The 18428-nt window shown below is 46.6% G+C and overlaps 1 protein-coding gene across 1 annotated transcript; it reads left to right on the forward strand.

Annotated features, from left to right (window-relative positions):
* Positions 1-352: 352 nt before the first annotated feature.
* On the forward strand, positions 353-1297 carry LOC117442262 (olfactory receptor 51I2-like). The gene has a single exon (XM_034078256.1). It carries the CDS (start codon positions 353-355, stop codon positions 1295-1297), a length of 945 nt encoding a protein of 314 aa, XP_033934147.1.
* The last annotated feature ends 17131 nt before the right edge of the window (positions 1298-18428 follow it).

Here is an 18428-nt window from a genome sequence, read left to right on the forward strand (position 1 = left end):
TACCTGAAGCTAAATTCAATATTGTCAAGTACAAGTGTTAGGAAGGTTGTAATTCACATGCACGCAGGCTTATTGTGTGTTTGCATTACTGTAGGTGTTGAATTACGACATTTTCCTTTGAACATTTCCCTTATTGTGCATTTATATTCCCCCTTCCTTCGCAGATATAGAGAGCCTGAATACGTCTGTGAACTACTGTATGTGGAGGTGAGATTTTCCCAGAGGTTATATTTAACATGGTCACATACAACTGTTGGAGATTGCATGCAGGCTGATTTTGTATTAATATCTGAAATGTAGCTAACAGCATCTCATTAACAGTTCCTGTATTGTTCCTCTCTTTGGAGCAGACATGAAGAGCAACAGCAGCCTGAACCCTCCCTACTTTCAGTTCACCCTGTTTGCAGACTTTGGGCCCCTCAGATACCTGTTCTTCATCTTGTGTCTGTTCATCTATGTGACTATAGTCTCTGCTAACATGGTCATTATTCTGGCAGTGTTCCTGCAGAAGTCTCTGCATCAGCCCATGTATATTTTCATCAGCTGTCTGTGTTCAAACTCTCTGTTTGGCTCAGCTGGATTCTTCCCCAGGTTCCTGCAGGACATCGTCTCTGACTCTCATTTGGTCTCACGCCCATTATGCTTTATTCAGATGTATGTTATTTACACCTATGCTTGCTGTGAGATGACCATCCTCACCATCATGGCCTACGATAGGTTCATTGCTATCTGTCAGCCCTTACACTACCACAGTAAAATGACCTTCAAATGGGTGCAGGTTCTTGTGCTCGTTGCTGTTTTATACCCAGTATTTACTATTGGCTTCTGCCTCTATCTTACTGTTAGATTACCGCTGTGTGGAAATAAACTGAACCAGATTTTCTGCTCTAACTGGCCTGTGGTGCAGCTCTCCTGTGTGGACACCACTCTGAACAACATAGCTGGTCAGTTTGTCCTGGTGACCATCATCTTCATCCCCCTATTCTTCGTCCTGTACACATATCTACAGATTCTGCTGGTCTGCAGCAGGAGATCGTCTGAATTCAGAGGAAAGGCGTTACAAACCTGCCTGCCTCACATCGTGTCCTTTATGACCTACTCCATCTCTCTCTTCCTCGAGGTGTCTTTGACTCGATTTGAGGCTGGTCAACTGAATCCAAGCATCGCAGTTATTTTGTCTTTAGCGTATCTGATCATTCCCCCCCTCAATAACCCTATCGTGTATGGCCTGGGTCTGCCTCAAATCAAAGGAGGCGTGTTAAGATTTCTGAAGAAGGGTCCTGCTGCTGAAATATAAAAGGGATATGTTGACCATGTTAGATTGTGTTTCCTATCATAATTATTTAAAGGGATACATGATTAGATAGAGATCAACATAAAGCACAACAACAATATTGTATATGCTTGATTTAACTTGATTTGGCTTGAATTTCCCTCAAATGTTAAAATATTACTATTCTGTTCAATGTAATAGATTTCAAGTTAGAACACATATTATGTTCTGCCTTTTCATGCATATTTAAGGTCAATATTAAAATGTCTTCTTTTAACATATCCTCATAAAAAGTAGATTTGACAGGATTTGAGATTTACTGTATGTTAGGCATTGTGATGTTACACCACTTACTGTTGTTATTGTGTTTTAATATTTTGTTGTGAATCATTCAACCTTTGTTACTATAATGAAAATGTAATGATGAAGTAATATATTCAATAAACAACAGTCTACAGCCATGTGAGTCTTTGCTTTTTCACCTTTACTTAAATTAAATGCTATTGTTAGCCATTTGGAACATGTCAAACCTTGAAGCATGCTAACATTAGATGATTATCAGTGCAGCTGAGGATTATGGGAATTAATAAACTATCAAGCTTTCTATGTTTGGCCCCCTGCCTTAACTTTAATGTGATACGTACAGTAAATCACAAAGATCGGCAGTTCTTTGTCCAAAACGTTTGCCTTGGTGAACTATTTTTGCAAGAACATATTTTGTGAAATGTTAGTAAGATTGGTCACTTTCCATGCAGGTTTAGTATGAATTTGCTGTTTTTAAAAGAAAGTGTTTTGCATTAATAATTGTAATGTATTTATGATAGAAGTAGAATAAACACTAAATAACCAAATATAATATCACAAAAAGCGGGCCTGAAACCTGAAACCTGACATTCACTTTTAGGACCAAACTTGACCATTTTTCTTGTGGTCTTGGGTCAAAATGTTTATTTTCAAAAATATATTAGCTTACATAATTACATATGGAAACTTTCAGGGATTGTCACAAACAGCTGGCCTACTCTAGACACAATGCACTTTTCAACAGCTCACCTCTGGCTGGCAGATGACCATCACCAGTGCTCCAACCACATACACAACCCGATGGGCCCAAGCAGATAACTGTCGGTTACATTGTAACCGTTGTTCTCTGAGTGAACAGACTATCTCTCCACACAGCTACATATTCCATATGTATGGGGGAATGTCCCCATCTGACAGATGACGTGGATAATTATGTAAGACACACAAGTAGTACTGGCACGCACAGGTATATAAGACACAGGTGTGCGTGATCCAACACTGTCTCACTCCCTGATAGTCTAATAGCGACGCTTGGTCAGTGTCCTTTGGCGTGCAGTTGGGACGCACCAAGTCTCCTTCAGATTCATCTTCGTCAGCTGAGACGCACTACACCTTCGGCCAGCCCGGAGAGAAAACTCTGCATGGCTTTGCTAAATGCTAGGTCAATAGCAAACAAGACGTTCCTGTTAAACGACTTCTTCACCTCTCATGATCTGGATTTATTGTTCCTGACGGAGAACTGGGTCCACACCGGCGAGTATGTACCGTTTTCTGAACTTCTTCCTCCCGACTGTACTTTCTTCAGCTCCCCCCGTACCACCGGCCGTGGTGGGGGCATAGCTTCAGTGTTTAGAGCTAATCTCCAATGCCGATTGCTTCACCCTGTAACTAGCTATGCTAGCTTTGAGTTGCAGCTTTTTTAATTGAATCCAGCCTCGCCTATACTCTGCGCAGAGTCTGCGCAGTCGTGTATCGTCCGCCAAAGTACAATAATGATTTCATAACTAACTTTTCTGACTTTCTGTCCAGGATCATGGTGAAATATGATCGTGTTTTGATCTGCGGAGACTTTAATGTCCATGTGTGCTGCGAGTCTATACCTCTGGTTAGGGATTTTTTAAACCTCCTTGACTCTTTCGGTCTCATTCAGTCTGTGGCTGGTCCAACACACGATAAAGGACACACCTTAGACTTAGTATTATTGTTTGGATTGTCTATCTCTGTGGATGAAATCTGTGCAGGAACGCGTATCTCAGACCATTTACCGGTTCTGTTTACAACCTCGATCTCTTCTGTAGGAGTCGAATCATGGGCCCCTGCGCGTTGTCTGCGTTCAATTAACCCCTTGGCTGCCTCACAGTTTTCAGATGCTTTTAATACTTATCCGATTTGTAAATTAGAGGTGAACTGTGCTTTTAGTGCAGATGAGCTTATCTCTTTGTTTGATTCGACATGCACACTAATACTGGATTCCGTTGCTCCCTTTACGCTTAGACGCAACAAAGTTCTCTCAGAGCCGTGGCTCAATGATTGTACTCGCGCTTTTAGACGCGCTTGTAGGCGTGCAGAGAGAAAAAGGATAAACTTCATGTCTCCTTAGAAATTCTTCGCGCTTGCCTTTCCGATTACCAGACGTCAAAGCAGTCAAAACGTCGGGTTACGTAGTGTAACCCTTGTGATATTAGCACAGGCGGAGCCCTCTACTGGACTCTATGGGTACTCTCTTACCCCGCAAGCATTCTCCCACTGAGACTTCTATAGACGTAGCCGGCCCTGGGCGGGCCTACCTGAATGCGCGCGCATCACACTGTATAAAAGGAGGCCTCGCCTCCTGACTATCATCCTACACCTCTCTTCAGCGAGCGGAATAGGACAGACAGTGCCCCGAGTAGAGGGCTCCGCCTGTGCTAATATGACAAGGGTTACACTACGTAACCCGACGTTATATCTCTCACAGGCTCCGCCCTCTACTGGACTCTATGGGTACAGTGGGTGGAGCCGCGATGTATACGCGCACTGTCGTCCAACAATATTCCACCCTACTATTATGGTCAGCAGCTGCTGCCCCACCTTCTCCTTTAACCCGGTTGTAACCGAGGAGAAATCTGGGCTGTGGCTGAAAGAGCACACCCTGCTGCGCTTACCTCGCAAAAAGTGTGCTCAAAAAACAGTGCCGGGGGACCCCCCCACCCTGGATGGGGAGAGCCCCCTCGGCCCCGAAAGGGCTAACTACACGCCTGCCTCCCTGAATCCCTAAGGATAACAGGGAGAGCGCCAGAGCCCCTGCCCCACACTCAAACACTGACCCCGTGTCGAGTGTGTGGACTAAAGTGTGGAGGGCTCCCCCCCTCCTGCTCTCGGCAGGAGGAGAGCAGCCCTCCAGCCCTGTAAGGGCCCAGTGCGCCACCCCCGCCCCTCCCGGGACCCTCCGAAGGCCTGAGAACAGCGAAGGCGCATTACGTCCGGGGAGGGGGTCAGATGCCAACTGACCCACAACCCCCCTCCCCCCTACCTGTCCTGTGTTGCCCCCGCAAGTACAGACGAGCAGAAAGAGCCCGACATGTCCGAGAGATAAAACCTTATGAAGGGGCCTGGCGTCGACCAAGATGCCGCTGTGCATATATCCTCCACACTCACACCGTTGAATAAGGCTGTTGACGCAGCCACAGCCCGTGTGGAGCGTGCACGGACCCGCGTGGGGCAGGCTCTCCCTGCCTGTCCGTAGGCATGTGCAATGCACTCGCAGAGCCAGCCTGCCAGGCGTTTCTTAGACAGAGCTTTCCCGATCACCCCGCCCCCGAAGCACACGAACAGCTGTTCGGTGCGTCTAAGGCAGTGGTTCTCAAACTTTTTCTGTCATTCCCCACTTTGAACAGGTGGGCTTTTTCAAGCCCCACCTGTTCCTCATCGCTCCAATAAAATTTCAAAAAATAAAACAAGTCGTGAGCTACTTTTACTCCTCTTTTTTGTTTTTTTGCAGTGTATATATTTAGCACATTTTAACATTATTATATGCTACCTTTAACCTTTGAGTGCTGTTTGGGTCTGTGGGACCCGTTTTCAGTGTTTACTAAAATAAAATGTATGCAATTTAATTATTTTAACCTGCTTTATTTGGTGGTGGACGTCACATCCTCGAGGGTCCGGGGGCATGCACCCCCAGGAAGATTTTTTTTAAATGTTGAAGTTGAATGCATCAATCTGGTGCACTTTGTGCTAGGGCTGCTCAATTAAATCGTATTTTAATCGCAATTACGATTTTGGCTTGCAACGATTATGAAAACAACATAATCGAAATAAAACGATTTTATTTATTTTTTAAATAGGTTTTTCAGTTGAATTATACTTAAAGTTCAGGGTAATCAACTGTTAAAAACATACTTTTCAAATTATTTTCTTCAATAAATTGATGTTTTTCAAAGTAAATGGTTAATCGTTTTTAATAATCGTGATATCAATTATTGACCCAAATAATCGAGATTATGATTTTTGCCATAATCGAGCAGCCCTACTTTGAGCCCAACATGAATTTATGGCTACAGCTCTCAACACTCACATGAAAGGGAGCTGTATACTTTTCAATAATCCAAACATCTTTAGAATATGATCACAACAAATCATTTAAACTTGTTTATTCTTATCTTATGTTACCTAGTTAGCATTCTTTCTTTTTATTTATGCATATTTGCCTAATCACTCCCCTTTTAAACTTTTTACTGTCCTATAGTACACATTGGAATGATTTCTTACTTTATTTTGTACAACTTTATTAAATAGATAAAGCTGTGCTCTCTTTCTTGCTCTCTCGCTCTCTCGCTCCACATTGCTTTTCTTCCCGACTGCAACGCTGTTGTGTGTGTCTGTGAGAGCGTTTCACACGTGTGTATGAGAGATTTTTACCAGTGGCGAGCCTGTCTCTGAGGGCCTAAGATATTCTACAAAATAATATTTAAAAACATTAAAACAAATTATATTTTTCTTTATATATTTTTTTTAAATATTTGTCAATAGTTTTACCAAAAATAACTTGATTAAATTGTATTTAAAATAACATTTCCAAAGAAATAAATCCTTTGAATCTGCCTATTCAGTTTCTGTTTGAATGTGAAGGGTTAAATGAAAGAAGCTCCTCTCTGCGAGTCTGTGAAGACAGGAGCTGATTGGACGTCCAGCTATGAATTCACAGAGGGCCAGCTATAGTAACTGAACGAGAGTAATGTCAAATGACAGTACAATTGACCAATCATATCTTCCCTCTAAATGGGTGGGCTTTATTATCGCGGACTTTATGACAAGTTCCGCCCGCTGTGAAACGTTTCTTGTTTCCATAGCAACAACAACTGTCAACAGCGTAAACTTGCCTTCAAAATAAAAGCATGCCAAATTACACTTAAGACATACAACTGCAACGAAAGTAACAAACACAATGCAATATCCTTTTCAATTTCAAAGAACACAAATTGGGTTATCTACAGGTGTTGTTTTGTGTGGTAGAGGGTCGCTTTTCATTGATACGTTGTGCACCCCGGGCGGGTCGTTGTTTTGATATTCCACCAGTGTATAAATAATAAATAAATGTGAAAAAAAAATGTAAAAAAAAAAAATTTAAATAATTTTTTTTTTTTGGCGACCCACCTATCACATCTCTGCGCCCCACACTTTGAGAAACGCTGGTCTAAGGGCAGCCGTGCGCTCTACATAACATGCTAGCGCACGCACCGGGCAGAGGAGGTGCAGTTTAGCTTCCCTGGTCCCACCATGGGGGGGAAGCCTAAAACCCCCTAACTGAATAGCCCTTGACACTCCTTAGGCTCTTGGGCACAAAGGAGGGGTTCGGTCTGAGTGTTGCGCCGCTCCGGTCACCCCGAATCTGTAAACAGCTCGGGTGCACCGACAGAGCAGTTAACTCGGACACTCTTTTGGCTGACGTTAAGGCAAGAAGCAAAGCTGTTTTCCACGACAATGCTTTCAGAGAGGAGAGCTCCAGAGGCTCAAACGCCCCCGAGGCCAGAGCCTCGAGCACTAGGGGCAGGTCCCACTGTGGGGTGGAGGTGTGCACTACTGGGCGCAGCCTCCTGACCCCCTGTAAAAACCGCGACATCAGTGGTTGACTAAAGGCTGACCGGCCGCCAAATCCCTCATGGCAGGACGAGATGGCTGCTGCATACACCTTCACTGTTGAATGCGCAAGCCCTCTGTCCACCAGTAACTGTAAGAAGGATAAAATAGAGCCTAACTCACAAGATAGGGGCTCTATTCTCTGCTCCTCACACCATCGCTGGAATCCTAGCCACCTTCGGCCTGTAACAGGCTGTGGTGGATCCAGCTCTAGCTGCCTGGATAGACTGAATAACACTATCAGACAATCCACCCTGTCTCAACCTGTCCCTCTCAGGAGCCAAACCTGGAGAGGACGGCCGAGAGTGGGTAACGCCCCGATTGCACCTGCCTCTTGAGACATCGCCCCCCAGAACTGGGGAACCGCCCAGGGCTGGCCCACCTTCATCTGTGTCATCTCTGAGTACCACGGCGCCCCAACGCGATCCGGAGCCACTAGGATGACTGACAGATGTTCTCGCCTCACTCTCCTCAGGAGGGGGAGAATGAGAAGCAGCGGTGGAAAGGCGTATAGCAGCTTCCTTGGCCATGGCTCATGTGCAAACGCGTCCACCCCCAAGGGTGGGTCGTCGCTCCGAGCCACGGAGAACCACAGAGTGGCTGTTTCGCCGGCTGGCGAACAGATCCGCTCTCCCGAACTGGGCCCAGATCTGCTTCACCACCTTCGGGTGAAGCACCCACTCGCCTGGCCTCGACATGAGGTCGGCTCCCCCGTTCTCCAGTCCCGGGATATGGAGGGCTCTCAGAGATAACACCACCTCTGAAGCCCATAACCACAGTTCCTCCACTGTGGTCAACAAGGCGGCGGATCGAACTCCGCCCTGCTTATTGATATAAGCCACTGTGGTGCTGTTGTCGCTCCTGACCATTACATGTTCCCCCTAAATTAGGGGCCTGAAATGCCGGAGGACTAACACTACCGCCCGTAGCTCTAGGAGGTTTCTGTGTCGAGACTCTGTTAGAGCCCAGTGCCCACCTATAGCCCTCTTCAGGCAGGTCCCTCCCCATCCTGTTCCGGATGCATCCGTGAACACTGTGATGTAGGAGGTCACCCGTCCCAGTGGAGACCCCCTCCGGAGGTGATCCGGGGACCCCCAAAACCGGAGGTTGCCCCTCACTGAGGGGGGTATGGTCACCAGCCACCACTTGTGCCTCTTGGGATCCAAGCGCAGGCTGGAGAACCACCTCTGCAGGCGGCGCATATGTAGTAACCCTAACGGGACCATCATGTGAGCAGCCGCCATGAGACCCAGCGTCTGCATGACAGTAAAAGCTGTCACTGTCGCCCCCTGTCGCAGTCTGCGTACCCCCTGAAGAAGGGACGCACGTCTGCTCTCTGACAGGGTGGCGCGCAACGTGCCTGCATCGAGCACCACACCCAAATACAACGCCCGTTGGTGAGGTATGGGGGTGCTCTTTTTCCAATTGATCGCGAAGCCTAATCTGGTTAGGTGTGTGATCAATTGTGCTGTGCAAAACATTGCCTGTTCCCATGACCCAGCCATGACTATGAGGTCGTCTATGTAAAATAAAACTCTCATGCCATGTGCGCGCAGCGGTTGAAGCGCTGTGGCCACACATTTGCTGAATGTGCGTGGGGATAGGGAATAGCCGAACGGCAGCCTGTTGTACTCGTAGGCTATTCCCTGGAAGGCAAAACGCAGATACTTTCTGTGCTTTGGAGCAATTTCTACATGAAAGTACGCGGAGATCTAGAATAGGTCTGAATTCCCCTGTCTTCTTGGGAACCAGGAAGTATATGGAATAAAGACCCTCTTCCCTGCGCTGAGGGCGCACAACAGACACAGTCTGTTTCTGCACCAGTGCCTGAATCTCTGCTGAGAGGAAACTCATCCCCTCTCGAGAGGATAGCTTCACCTCTCGCATGCCCATAAAAGGGGGTGGGACGCTGCAGAACTGGAGTGAATACCTCTCCCTTCGTCTCACCTCTCTACTGAGATCTTTGAACGCACCGTGGCCCGCCCTCGGGAGGGGGGCCACGCGCGCCGTCACAATGCCGTCTCTTTGAAACGGACATTATGGGGGAAAGTGGAATTGTGGAGAGAAATGACTCTTACTCTGGGATAAATGCAATAGTCTTTACTGAATGCATTTTTCCCACACACACACACACACCTCACTCCAGAACTAGAGTTTACAAACGTAAACCACCGTTTTCCTGCGAGGGTCCCTGAACGCACCACGGCCACTCTCACGAGGGCCGCGCGCCCACGTATTAACGCTGTATTTCCCAGGGACATCACACGGCGGGGAGCGGTGGCGGCCTGTGATGAAGTAGGGGCGACCCTATATCACGTGAAGCCACCGAGCACCGGTCCCTGGGGGAACCGGGCCTGGGGCAAGGCCCGTGGACCAAGCTACTTATTCGGCCATGCGGTCCAATAATCGCTCTGACCTGGTGAGGCGGGGGCATCTCTCGCAATAAGTGAGTAGCCCACACATCCGCCGCCACGATCATCATCCAGGGAGAGTACAGCCCTGGGCGGTGGACTTCCATGGACGCCAGACCCGGAAGGAATGGCGAACGTGAATGGCACCGCCTCAGCCATATCCTGGTCCCCCAACCACTCGAAGCAAGGTGGTGGGGATCGGCGCCCGCTATTTAAACCAGGGCACGAAGGACAGGCCCGGGTCTCTAGCAGTGGCGACTCCCTGGAGGTATGATAACTCTTTCTTCTTCTTTCAAACGTCTCAGTCTCTCGTGGAATCACTTCCGCTGCTGAAGAGAAAAGGATGATAGTCAGGAGGCGAGGCCTCCTTTTATACGGTGTGATGCGCGCGCATTCAGGTAGGCCCGCCCAGGGCCAGCTACGTCCATAGAAGTCTCAGTGGGAGAATGCTTGCGGGGTAAGAGAGTACCCATAGAGTCCAGTAGAGGGCGGAGCCTGTGAGAGATATAACAGAGTATATTTCTCTGTTAATCTCCAAAAACAACCATAAACCTCAAGTTATTTTTAATGTCCTTAATTCGATCATTAATCCTTGTGATGCTTCTCCAATTGTGCCATCAACTACTCTCTGCGATACATTTCTTACATTTTATATTGAAAAAATATCTGTTCTTAGGCCTATACTAGTGCTACCCCAGATCCTGCTCCCTTTCTGTGCCCTGCTGTCCTCGACCATTTTGAGCCTGTATCCCTCTCTTCTCTCTCGGATGTAGTCAAGCACCTGCGGCCGACAAATTGCACCTCAGACAGCATTCCCTCTTGCCTTTTTAGAGATGTTTTCGAATAAGTTGGAGCAAGTATTTTATTACTTATAAATACCTCTCTTAATTCAGGATGTGTCCCAGCTGCCTTCAAACATGTGGTTAAGCCACTACTTAAAAAGAAAAATCTCGATCCCTCCATTCTCCCAAATTTCAGGCCCATCTCCCAGCTACCCTTTTTATCTAAAGCCCTGGATCGAGTAGTCTACGCCCAGCTGCAGTCATTTTTAACCATGCATGGTATCCATGAAAAATGTCAGTCTGGCTTTAAACCGATGCATAGCACGGCCCTTTTAAGAGTTTTTAATGATCTGCTCTTAGCCGCCGATTCAGGCAGCCCAGCTGTCTTGGTGCTGTTAGATTTAACTGCTGCCTTTGACACTGTGGACCATAGTATCCTGTTGTCACAGCTTGAACAGTCCGCAGGCATTACAGGCTCTGCCCTTGCATGGTTCAGGTCTTATTTGACGGATCGTAGCTTCTCAGTACAGTTAGGTGTCTTCTCCTCTGCCAAAGCCCCTCTTACCTGTGGGGTTCCCCAAGGCTCGATTCTGGGCCCCATCCTTTTGCTATTGTACATACTGCCCCTAGGTTCAATTCTCACAAAACATAATATCCCCTTCCATTGTTATGCTGATGATGTACAGATTTATCTGCCTCTCAATCAAAATGCCAATTCACTACAGCAGTTGAAGGACTGCTTAACAGAGATTAAATCCTGGCTGAGCCAAAACTTCCTCACCCTCAATGAGAGCAAGACCGAGGTCATCTTTTTTGGACCCCAACCAATAGTCTCCCCGGTTGATATTCTGGGCTCCCTCAATAAAAATATCCTCCCCTCTGTTATGAATCTTGGAGTGACCTTTAACAGCGCCTTTACATTTGATAAGCAGGTTAGTATTGTAGTCAAGACCTGCTTTTTCAAAATACGACTATTGGCTAAGACCAAGTCCTTTTTATCTTTTAAAGACCTAGAAAGGGTTATTAATGCCTTTGTTACCTCAAGACTGGATTATTGTAATGCTCTGTATGTGGGTATGGACCAGGCCTCAATTAGACGCCTCCAGCTAGTTCAGAATGCAGCTGCACGTCTTCTCACTGGCCATAAAAAGCACGACCATATCACCCCAATTCTGGCTTTATTGGACTGGCTTCCAGTTCGGTTCAGAATAGATTTTAAACTCCTTTTATTTGTTTTTAAAGCCCTAAATGGACTGGCTCCTGCCTATATAGCCGAACTCCTCCATCGCTACACCCCAGGCAGAGCCTTTTAGGTCGGCTGATCAGCTGCTGTTGATAGTGCCTAAGACCAGGCTTAAAACCTGAGGGCATCGAGCTTTTGCAGCAGCGGGCCGTTGGCTTTGGAATACTTTGCCCCTCCATGTGAGGTCGGCCCAGACCCTGGGGGTTTTTAGATCAACACTTAATACTCACTTTTTCTCTCTGGCTTTTGTTTAATTATCTATTTATTCATTTATTTAGTTCTTTATTTATTCATTTAGTTCTTTATTTTAATATTTATAACATAACATAGGATTTCATAAAGTATCTTTAAAATAGTTTATACATTATTCGAATATAGGAATAGTAGATAAGATTACTTAAAATATAGTACCTTATATTTCGTCTTTTTTTCCCTTTAGACCCTTGTGGTTTATTCTTAAAAACCCTTACCCTTACCCACCCCCCATTTTCCCTCTGCTGGTCTATGGCCTTGTTGAGGGTAACGGGGTACAGAGTCGCTTAGATAAGCGGGGGAGTGCATCTGACGAAGAGATAGGTTGCTCCCTATCTCTGTTTCTTATCCTATATCTAATAGAACTGCTCGGGTCTTGATAGATTGAGTGGGGAAGTTCATGAGATCTTTCGAGAGGGTTATCAAGAATAACTTTTATCCAATGACCTTTTCCCCTCTGTCTGTGTCTGTGTATTCTCTTGTTCCGATTAACCCAGCCACATCTTTTTTCTTGTTTTGTATCTATATCTACGCCGGGATCCGGAGTCGAGGCTGATCCTCTTGCTGTAGTCCTGTGTCTTGGATCCTCTATCCTGAGTTCTGGATTAAGTCGTGGACTTCGGGTCGTGGCTGAACCTGTCTCTGCGGTCCTGCCTTGGGTCTCGTCTTGCTGCTTCCCTGATGGCTTCCACAGGATTGTAGCTGACATCCTCGTGGATTCATCTTCTTATTACAGACACATGCATTTCCTAACATTCGGTCTATATGCTGTAAAATGTATTATCTCTTCGATTTACACACGGCATCTATTGCACGTCTGTCCGTCCTGGGAGAGGGATCCCTCCTCTGTTGCTCTCCCTGAGGTTTCTCCCATGTTCCCTTTAAACTGTGGGTTTTCTCTGGAAGTTTTTCCTTGTTCCGTGGTCTCTCTCTCCCCTTGTTTGCAGGTTCCAGTGCTGTCGGGTGATTGTGGACTGATGAGCTGCACCCTGCACCTGGGCAGCTGCTATAAGACGGCCCATCGCGTTTCAAGAGGCCTCTCATTCCTCTCGCACACTCCCCGGTGTCTTTTTGGTGTCCACTAAATAAAGGATTGTTATACTTTCAGACCCCTCCTCTCGCCTCCCAGCTTTTTGTTGCAGCCCAAGAGCCGGGTTGTAACATTGTCGATTGATTTTACAGTGATATCTGCACTAATCATCAACTCAAAAACACCAGATTATCCACAACATTGATTGGTTTAAATTGTGTACAATGCTTTTGTATTTTTCCCCTTCGATTCTGAGAAACAATATTTTTTCGCAGTTTAGGATTGGTGAAGACACTACACTACCCAGAATCCTCAGCTATCATTCCGCTTTGCTCGACAAACCCAGTGATTAGTCCTCAAGCTCTGTGATTGGTTGACCTCCAACTGCATTCCATATGAAAAAAAACGTTTCGTAAAAGATAAAATCATACTTTATTCAGCAGTGCTTGCTTTACTCTTTGAAAGTCATCACATGAATGCATTGTAATAAATGGTTTGGCTGCATACACATCTGGCTTAGTTCTTTATTTATCTACAGAGATCGGGCCTCAGAATAGACCAGAAACTATTCTTTTACCGTTCTGTTTTAATTTCACAATAAAGTTAATAGTAATATTTTGTTTGATATTATTATTTTTTATTAAATAACTATAATAATAATAACTTATTGTGTTAACACTGTAAACGTGACCGTTTTTAACCTGCACCACCTACTGGTTAAAGCACGTTATTACACGTTTAGAGTAATTGCAATGCAGGTAGATTGTGTTGCTTTTTAATGATTGTTTTAAAATGCCTTTTTCTTAATGTCTTTCATTTTTGGAAAGCACTTTGAATTGCCTTGTGTTGAAAGGTGCTGCATGAATCAACTTGCCTAAGGTCTGTTGGATGTTTTGTTGAATGTGTTATATTTGATGAAAACATTTAAATATTAAGAGTAAATACAAAATAGTGGGAAAGCAGAAGGTCAATGATATAAATTGCAGGTCACCCTTGAAAAAGAGATATTTTGATCTCAAGGGGCTTTCACCTGGTTAAATAAAGGCTACAAACAAATATGGAATAGAAAATATCAAGAAAATACTGTAGTGATCTCTAGAATAAAACAGTTTAGTGCCGGATGTTCAAAGATATTAATAGGAGGATGTGCAAAAAAGCTTTATTAAAACATTAAATAATACTTTAGGTTAAGGTCTTTTTTTGAATACATGTAAGCAAAAAGCTTTGGGGGTATCTACAGATAAATATTAAGCCTGATGAAGTACTTAAAATTTAATACATTGCATTGTTTGTTTTGGGACTTGGCAATCAACTTTCCAGCAATGTTAACTATGTTGAAGCACTTATTTTAACTGATATTATACATATTAATTATACTCTTATAAGATGTATGTAGATAGTATAAGACATTTGACAGTTTAATGGTGGAGGTACACACACATATTGATAGATGTCTTGTAATGCACTGTTGAGGAACCTGTGACCCAAGTTTTTCATTCATTGCATAACTACACCGTAATTGTGTATATGATATGTCAATAAACCTTAGAAAATCTTGAAATCTTGAAGGGGATGTGCAAAATAGCAATTATATACCGTTTTTGATGAATGATTAGAGAAGAACGAGTAATGCATATGCTTTATATGGATCTGCAGATACATTTGCAGTCTTCTCAAGCCCAAATAATCAAATATCTCGCCTGATTGTTGGCACTTGACAATCACCTTCCCTGAATTGTACTCAGGTGTAACTAAAGTCTGATGTAAGGCAAATGTCAGCCTTATGAACGGAGGTACCGTGGGACTTGCCCTTCCCATGTACGGGAGTCCGCTCAATGGAAATGCGATGTCAAGTTCCGATGTCAAGTTCCTGTCAGCGGCTAGACATATGTTACCAGTGTTTACCAGTGTTGCCAGGGGCATGATAACATCCTCCACTGGAGGTTGGGTGTTGCTGCTGTGAATAAGGCCGACTATGGGTGCCGATGGGCGGACGGTAAAGCACCGCAAAGTAGACCCCCTTTAAGTGTAGCCAGGGGCACGAGCAAAATCCTCCATGGAGGTTGGGTGTTGCTGCTGTGAATAAGGCCGACTATGGGTGCCGATGGGCGGACGGTAAAGCACCGCAAAGTAGACCCCCTTTAAGTGTAGCCAGGGGCACGAGCAAAATCCTCCATGGAGGTTGGGTGTTGCTGCTGTGAATAAGGCCGACTATGGGTGCCGATGGGCGGACGGTAAAGCACCGCAAAGTAGACCCCCTTTAAGTGTAGCCAGGGTCACCCTGCATGCGTCGTCAAATGTGATTGAAATGGACAGATTCCTGTACATTTCAATCACTTTTAATGGGAGTCGTCAGTATATGGAGCTTAACACATAATTCCCGGACGTTCCAGGCCGAATTTGGAAGCTCATATGCGGCCTGCCATGCGCCTCCACCCGTGGAAAGCAAAAAAAAGTAAAGAAAACGGTCAATTATATGTTATAATAATCAAAAATGAAGTTTTTGAAAATTCTTGAAAAACGGGGGAGGGGGTCAAGTCTTCGGCGCTTCGGAACGAAGCCCCGGAGACTTTTGCACTCCCCCGTTGCAATTTACAACGGAGAGGGGAAACGAGAGCTCCCCTCCTCCGTCCAAAAAATTCATTCATCTTTTCCAAGCTACCATCTGCACGAAATCGGAAACCCGGTTTTTGAGAGCACTTAGAAAAAAACGAGCTATTTTCACATGATGGGGAAATCATGGAGGAATGTATCCGCCTCATGAGCACTTTGGATCGGATGAAATTGTTGCCTGGAGGACCCCCAATCATGGTTCTCACAAAACTTTAAGTTTTCAAACTGGTGTCTGGAGGAATGCAAGGGGAGTTGTCAGGGGACTCTACCCGCCTCAAGAGGCACTATTTTGGGATACATTTTATCCATTTTCACCCTTTTCTCTGGTTCTTCCAAAAGTTGACTTGTACTTTTTCCCACCCTGGAGAAAGGTATGGGGAGTTGTCAGGGGACTCTACCCGCCTTATGGAACACTATTTTGGGGTACTTTTTTCCCATTTCACCCTTTTTTCTGGTTCTCTGGTTGTGGCGGCCTCGCCCTGGCCGTCCACCCTCTGGGTACCTGACTCCCCTGCCTCCTCCGGGGGGCAGTTGAGAGGGGTTCAATGCCTCCCCGGAGGATACTGTTATCCCGGCAACCCGCCAGCAGATGAAAAGACCCACCCCTCCGCCTCTCCACCTCTTCTGAGGGACGAGGGAACCGCGCGGGGGTCTGCTGGAGGCTACTGCCGGGTGCTCCGTCCTGCGCCTCACCGGTACCCTGACTCCAGCGCGGTGTGGCGGCCTCGCCCTGGCCGTCCACCCTCTGGGTACCTGACTCCCCTGCCTCCTCCGGGGGGCAGTTGAGAAGGGTTCAATGCCTCCCCGGAGGATACTGTTATCCCGGCAACCCGCCAGCAGATGAAAAGACCCACCCCTCCGCCTCTCCACCTCTTCTGAGGGACGAGGGAACCGCGCGGGGGTCTGCTGGAGGCTACTGCCGGGTGCTCCGTCCTGCGCCTCACCGGTACCCTGACTCCAGCGCGGTGTGGCGGCCTCGCCCTGGCCGTCCACCCTCTGGGTACCTGACTCCCCTGCCTCCTCCGGGGGGCAGTTGAGAAGGGTTCAATGCCTCCCCGGAGGATACTGTTATCCCGGCAACCCGCCAGCAGATGAAAAGACCCACCCCTCCGCCTCTCCACCTCTTCTGAGGGATGAGGGAACCGCGCGGGGGTCTGCTGGAGGCTACTGCCGGGTGCTCCGTCCTGCGCCTCACCGGGACCCTGACTCCAGCGCGGTGTGGCGGCCTCGCCCTGGCCGTCCACCGTGCGCCCTCTGGGTCGTACCCGAAACTGTCGGGTATCCTTTGGGAGAATCAGACTCTGGAGGAACGTGAGGGGAGATTACAGGGATCTCTGCCCGCCTAACGAGTGCCTAAATGGGACACCGCACCATGATGCAAATGAAAACAAACACAGATTTGAAAATAAGCTGAGTGCGTCTTTCGTGAGTCTTTTCACGCTTCCTTCTTTTTTACCCACGATTCTGGTGACATTTCCCGGTACCGAAATGCTCAAGAATACAGGTCGGATGGCGGTCCGTTGTCCGATCTGCAATAGCTCCTACCGTGCCCTGAGCAAGCACCTACAGAGGAACCATGGTGTGCGTAACTTGGATGAAAGAAAAATTCTGCTGTTGTTGGCCAACGGACGGACCAACATTAGGCTCCATCCCTGTACCATTCTGGGATGCGAGTACCACGGCTCAAGGCTGGATCGCCACTTGGCCAGAGACCATGTTGAGCTGGCCCGGGAGGAACTACATGTGGTTCAAAATCCTCCATGGAGGTTGGGTGCTGCTGCTGTGAAGAAGGCCGACTATGGGTGCCGATGGGCGGACGGTAAAGCACCGCAAAGTAGACCCCCTTTAAGTGTAGCCAGGGGCACGAGCAAAATCCTCCATGGAGGTTGGGTGTTGCTGCTGTGAATAAGGCCGACTATGGGTGCCGATGGGCGGACGGTAAAGCACCGCAAAGTAGACCCCCTTTAAGTGTAGCCAGGGTCACCCTGCATGCGTCGTCAAATGTGATTGAAATGGACAGATTCCTGTACATTTCAATCACTTTTAATGGGAGTCGTCAGTATATGGAGCTTAACACATAATTCCCGGACGTTCCAGGCCGAATTTGGAAGCTCATATGCGGCCTGCCATGCGCCTCCACCCGTGGAAAGCAAAAAAAAGTAAAGAAAACGGTCAATTATATGTTATAATAATCAAAAATGAAGTTTTTGAAAATTCTTGAAAAACGGGGGAGGGGGTCAAGTCTTCGGCGCTTCGGAACGAAGCCCCGGAGACTTTTGCACTCCCCCGTTGCAATTTACAACGGAGAGGGGAAACGAGAGCTCCCCTCCTCCGTCCAAAAAATTCATTCATCTTTTCCAAGCTACCATCTGCACGAAATCGGAAACCCGGTTTTTGAGAGCACTTAGAAAAAAACGAGCTATTTTCACATGATGGGGAAATCATGGAGGAATGTATCCGCCTCATGAGCACTTTGGATCGGATGAAATTGTTGCCTGGAGGACCCCCAATCATGGTTCTCACAAAACTTTAAGTTTTCAAACTGGTGTCTGGAGGAATGCAAGGGGAGTTGTCAGGGGACTCTACCCGCCTCAAGAGGCACTATTTTGGGATACATTTTATACATTTTCACCCCTTTTTATGGTTCTTCCAAAATGTTAACTTAGACTGTTTCCGACTCTGGAGAAAGGTAGGGGGAGTTATCAGGGGACTCTACCTGCCTTTTGGAACACTATTTTCGGATACAATTTATCCATTTTCACCCTTTTCTCTGGTTCTTCCAAAAGTTGACTTAAACTTTTTCCCACCCTGGAGAAAGGTATGGGGAGTTGTCAGGGGACTCTACCTGCCTTTTGGAACACTATTTTCGGATACAATTTATCCATTTTCACCCTTTTCTCTG

Source organism: Pseudochaenichthys georgianus, unplaced genomic scaffold, assembly GCF_902827115.2.
Source record: "Pseudochaenichthys georgianus unplaced genomic scaffold, fPseGeo1.2 scaffold_401_arrow_ctg1, whole genome shotgun sequence".
Lineage (NCBI taxonomy): Eukaryota > Metazoa > Chordata > Actinopteri > Perciformes > Channichthyidae > Pseudochaenichthys > Pseudochaenichthys georgianus.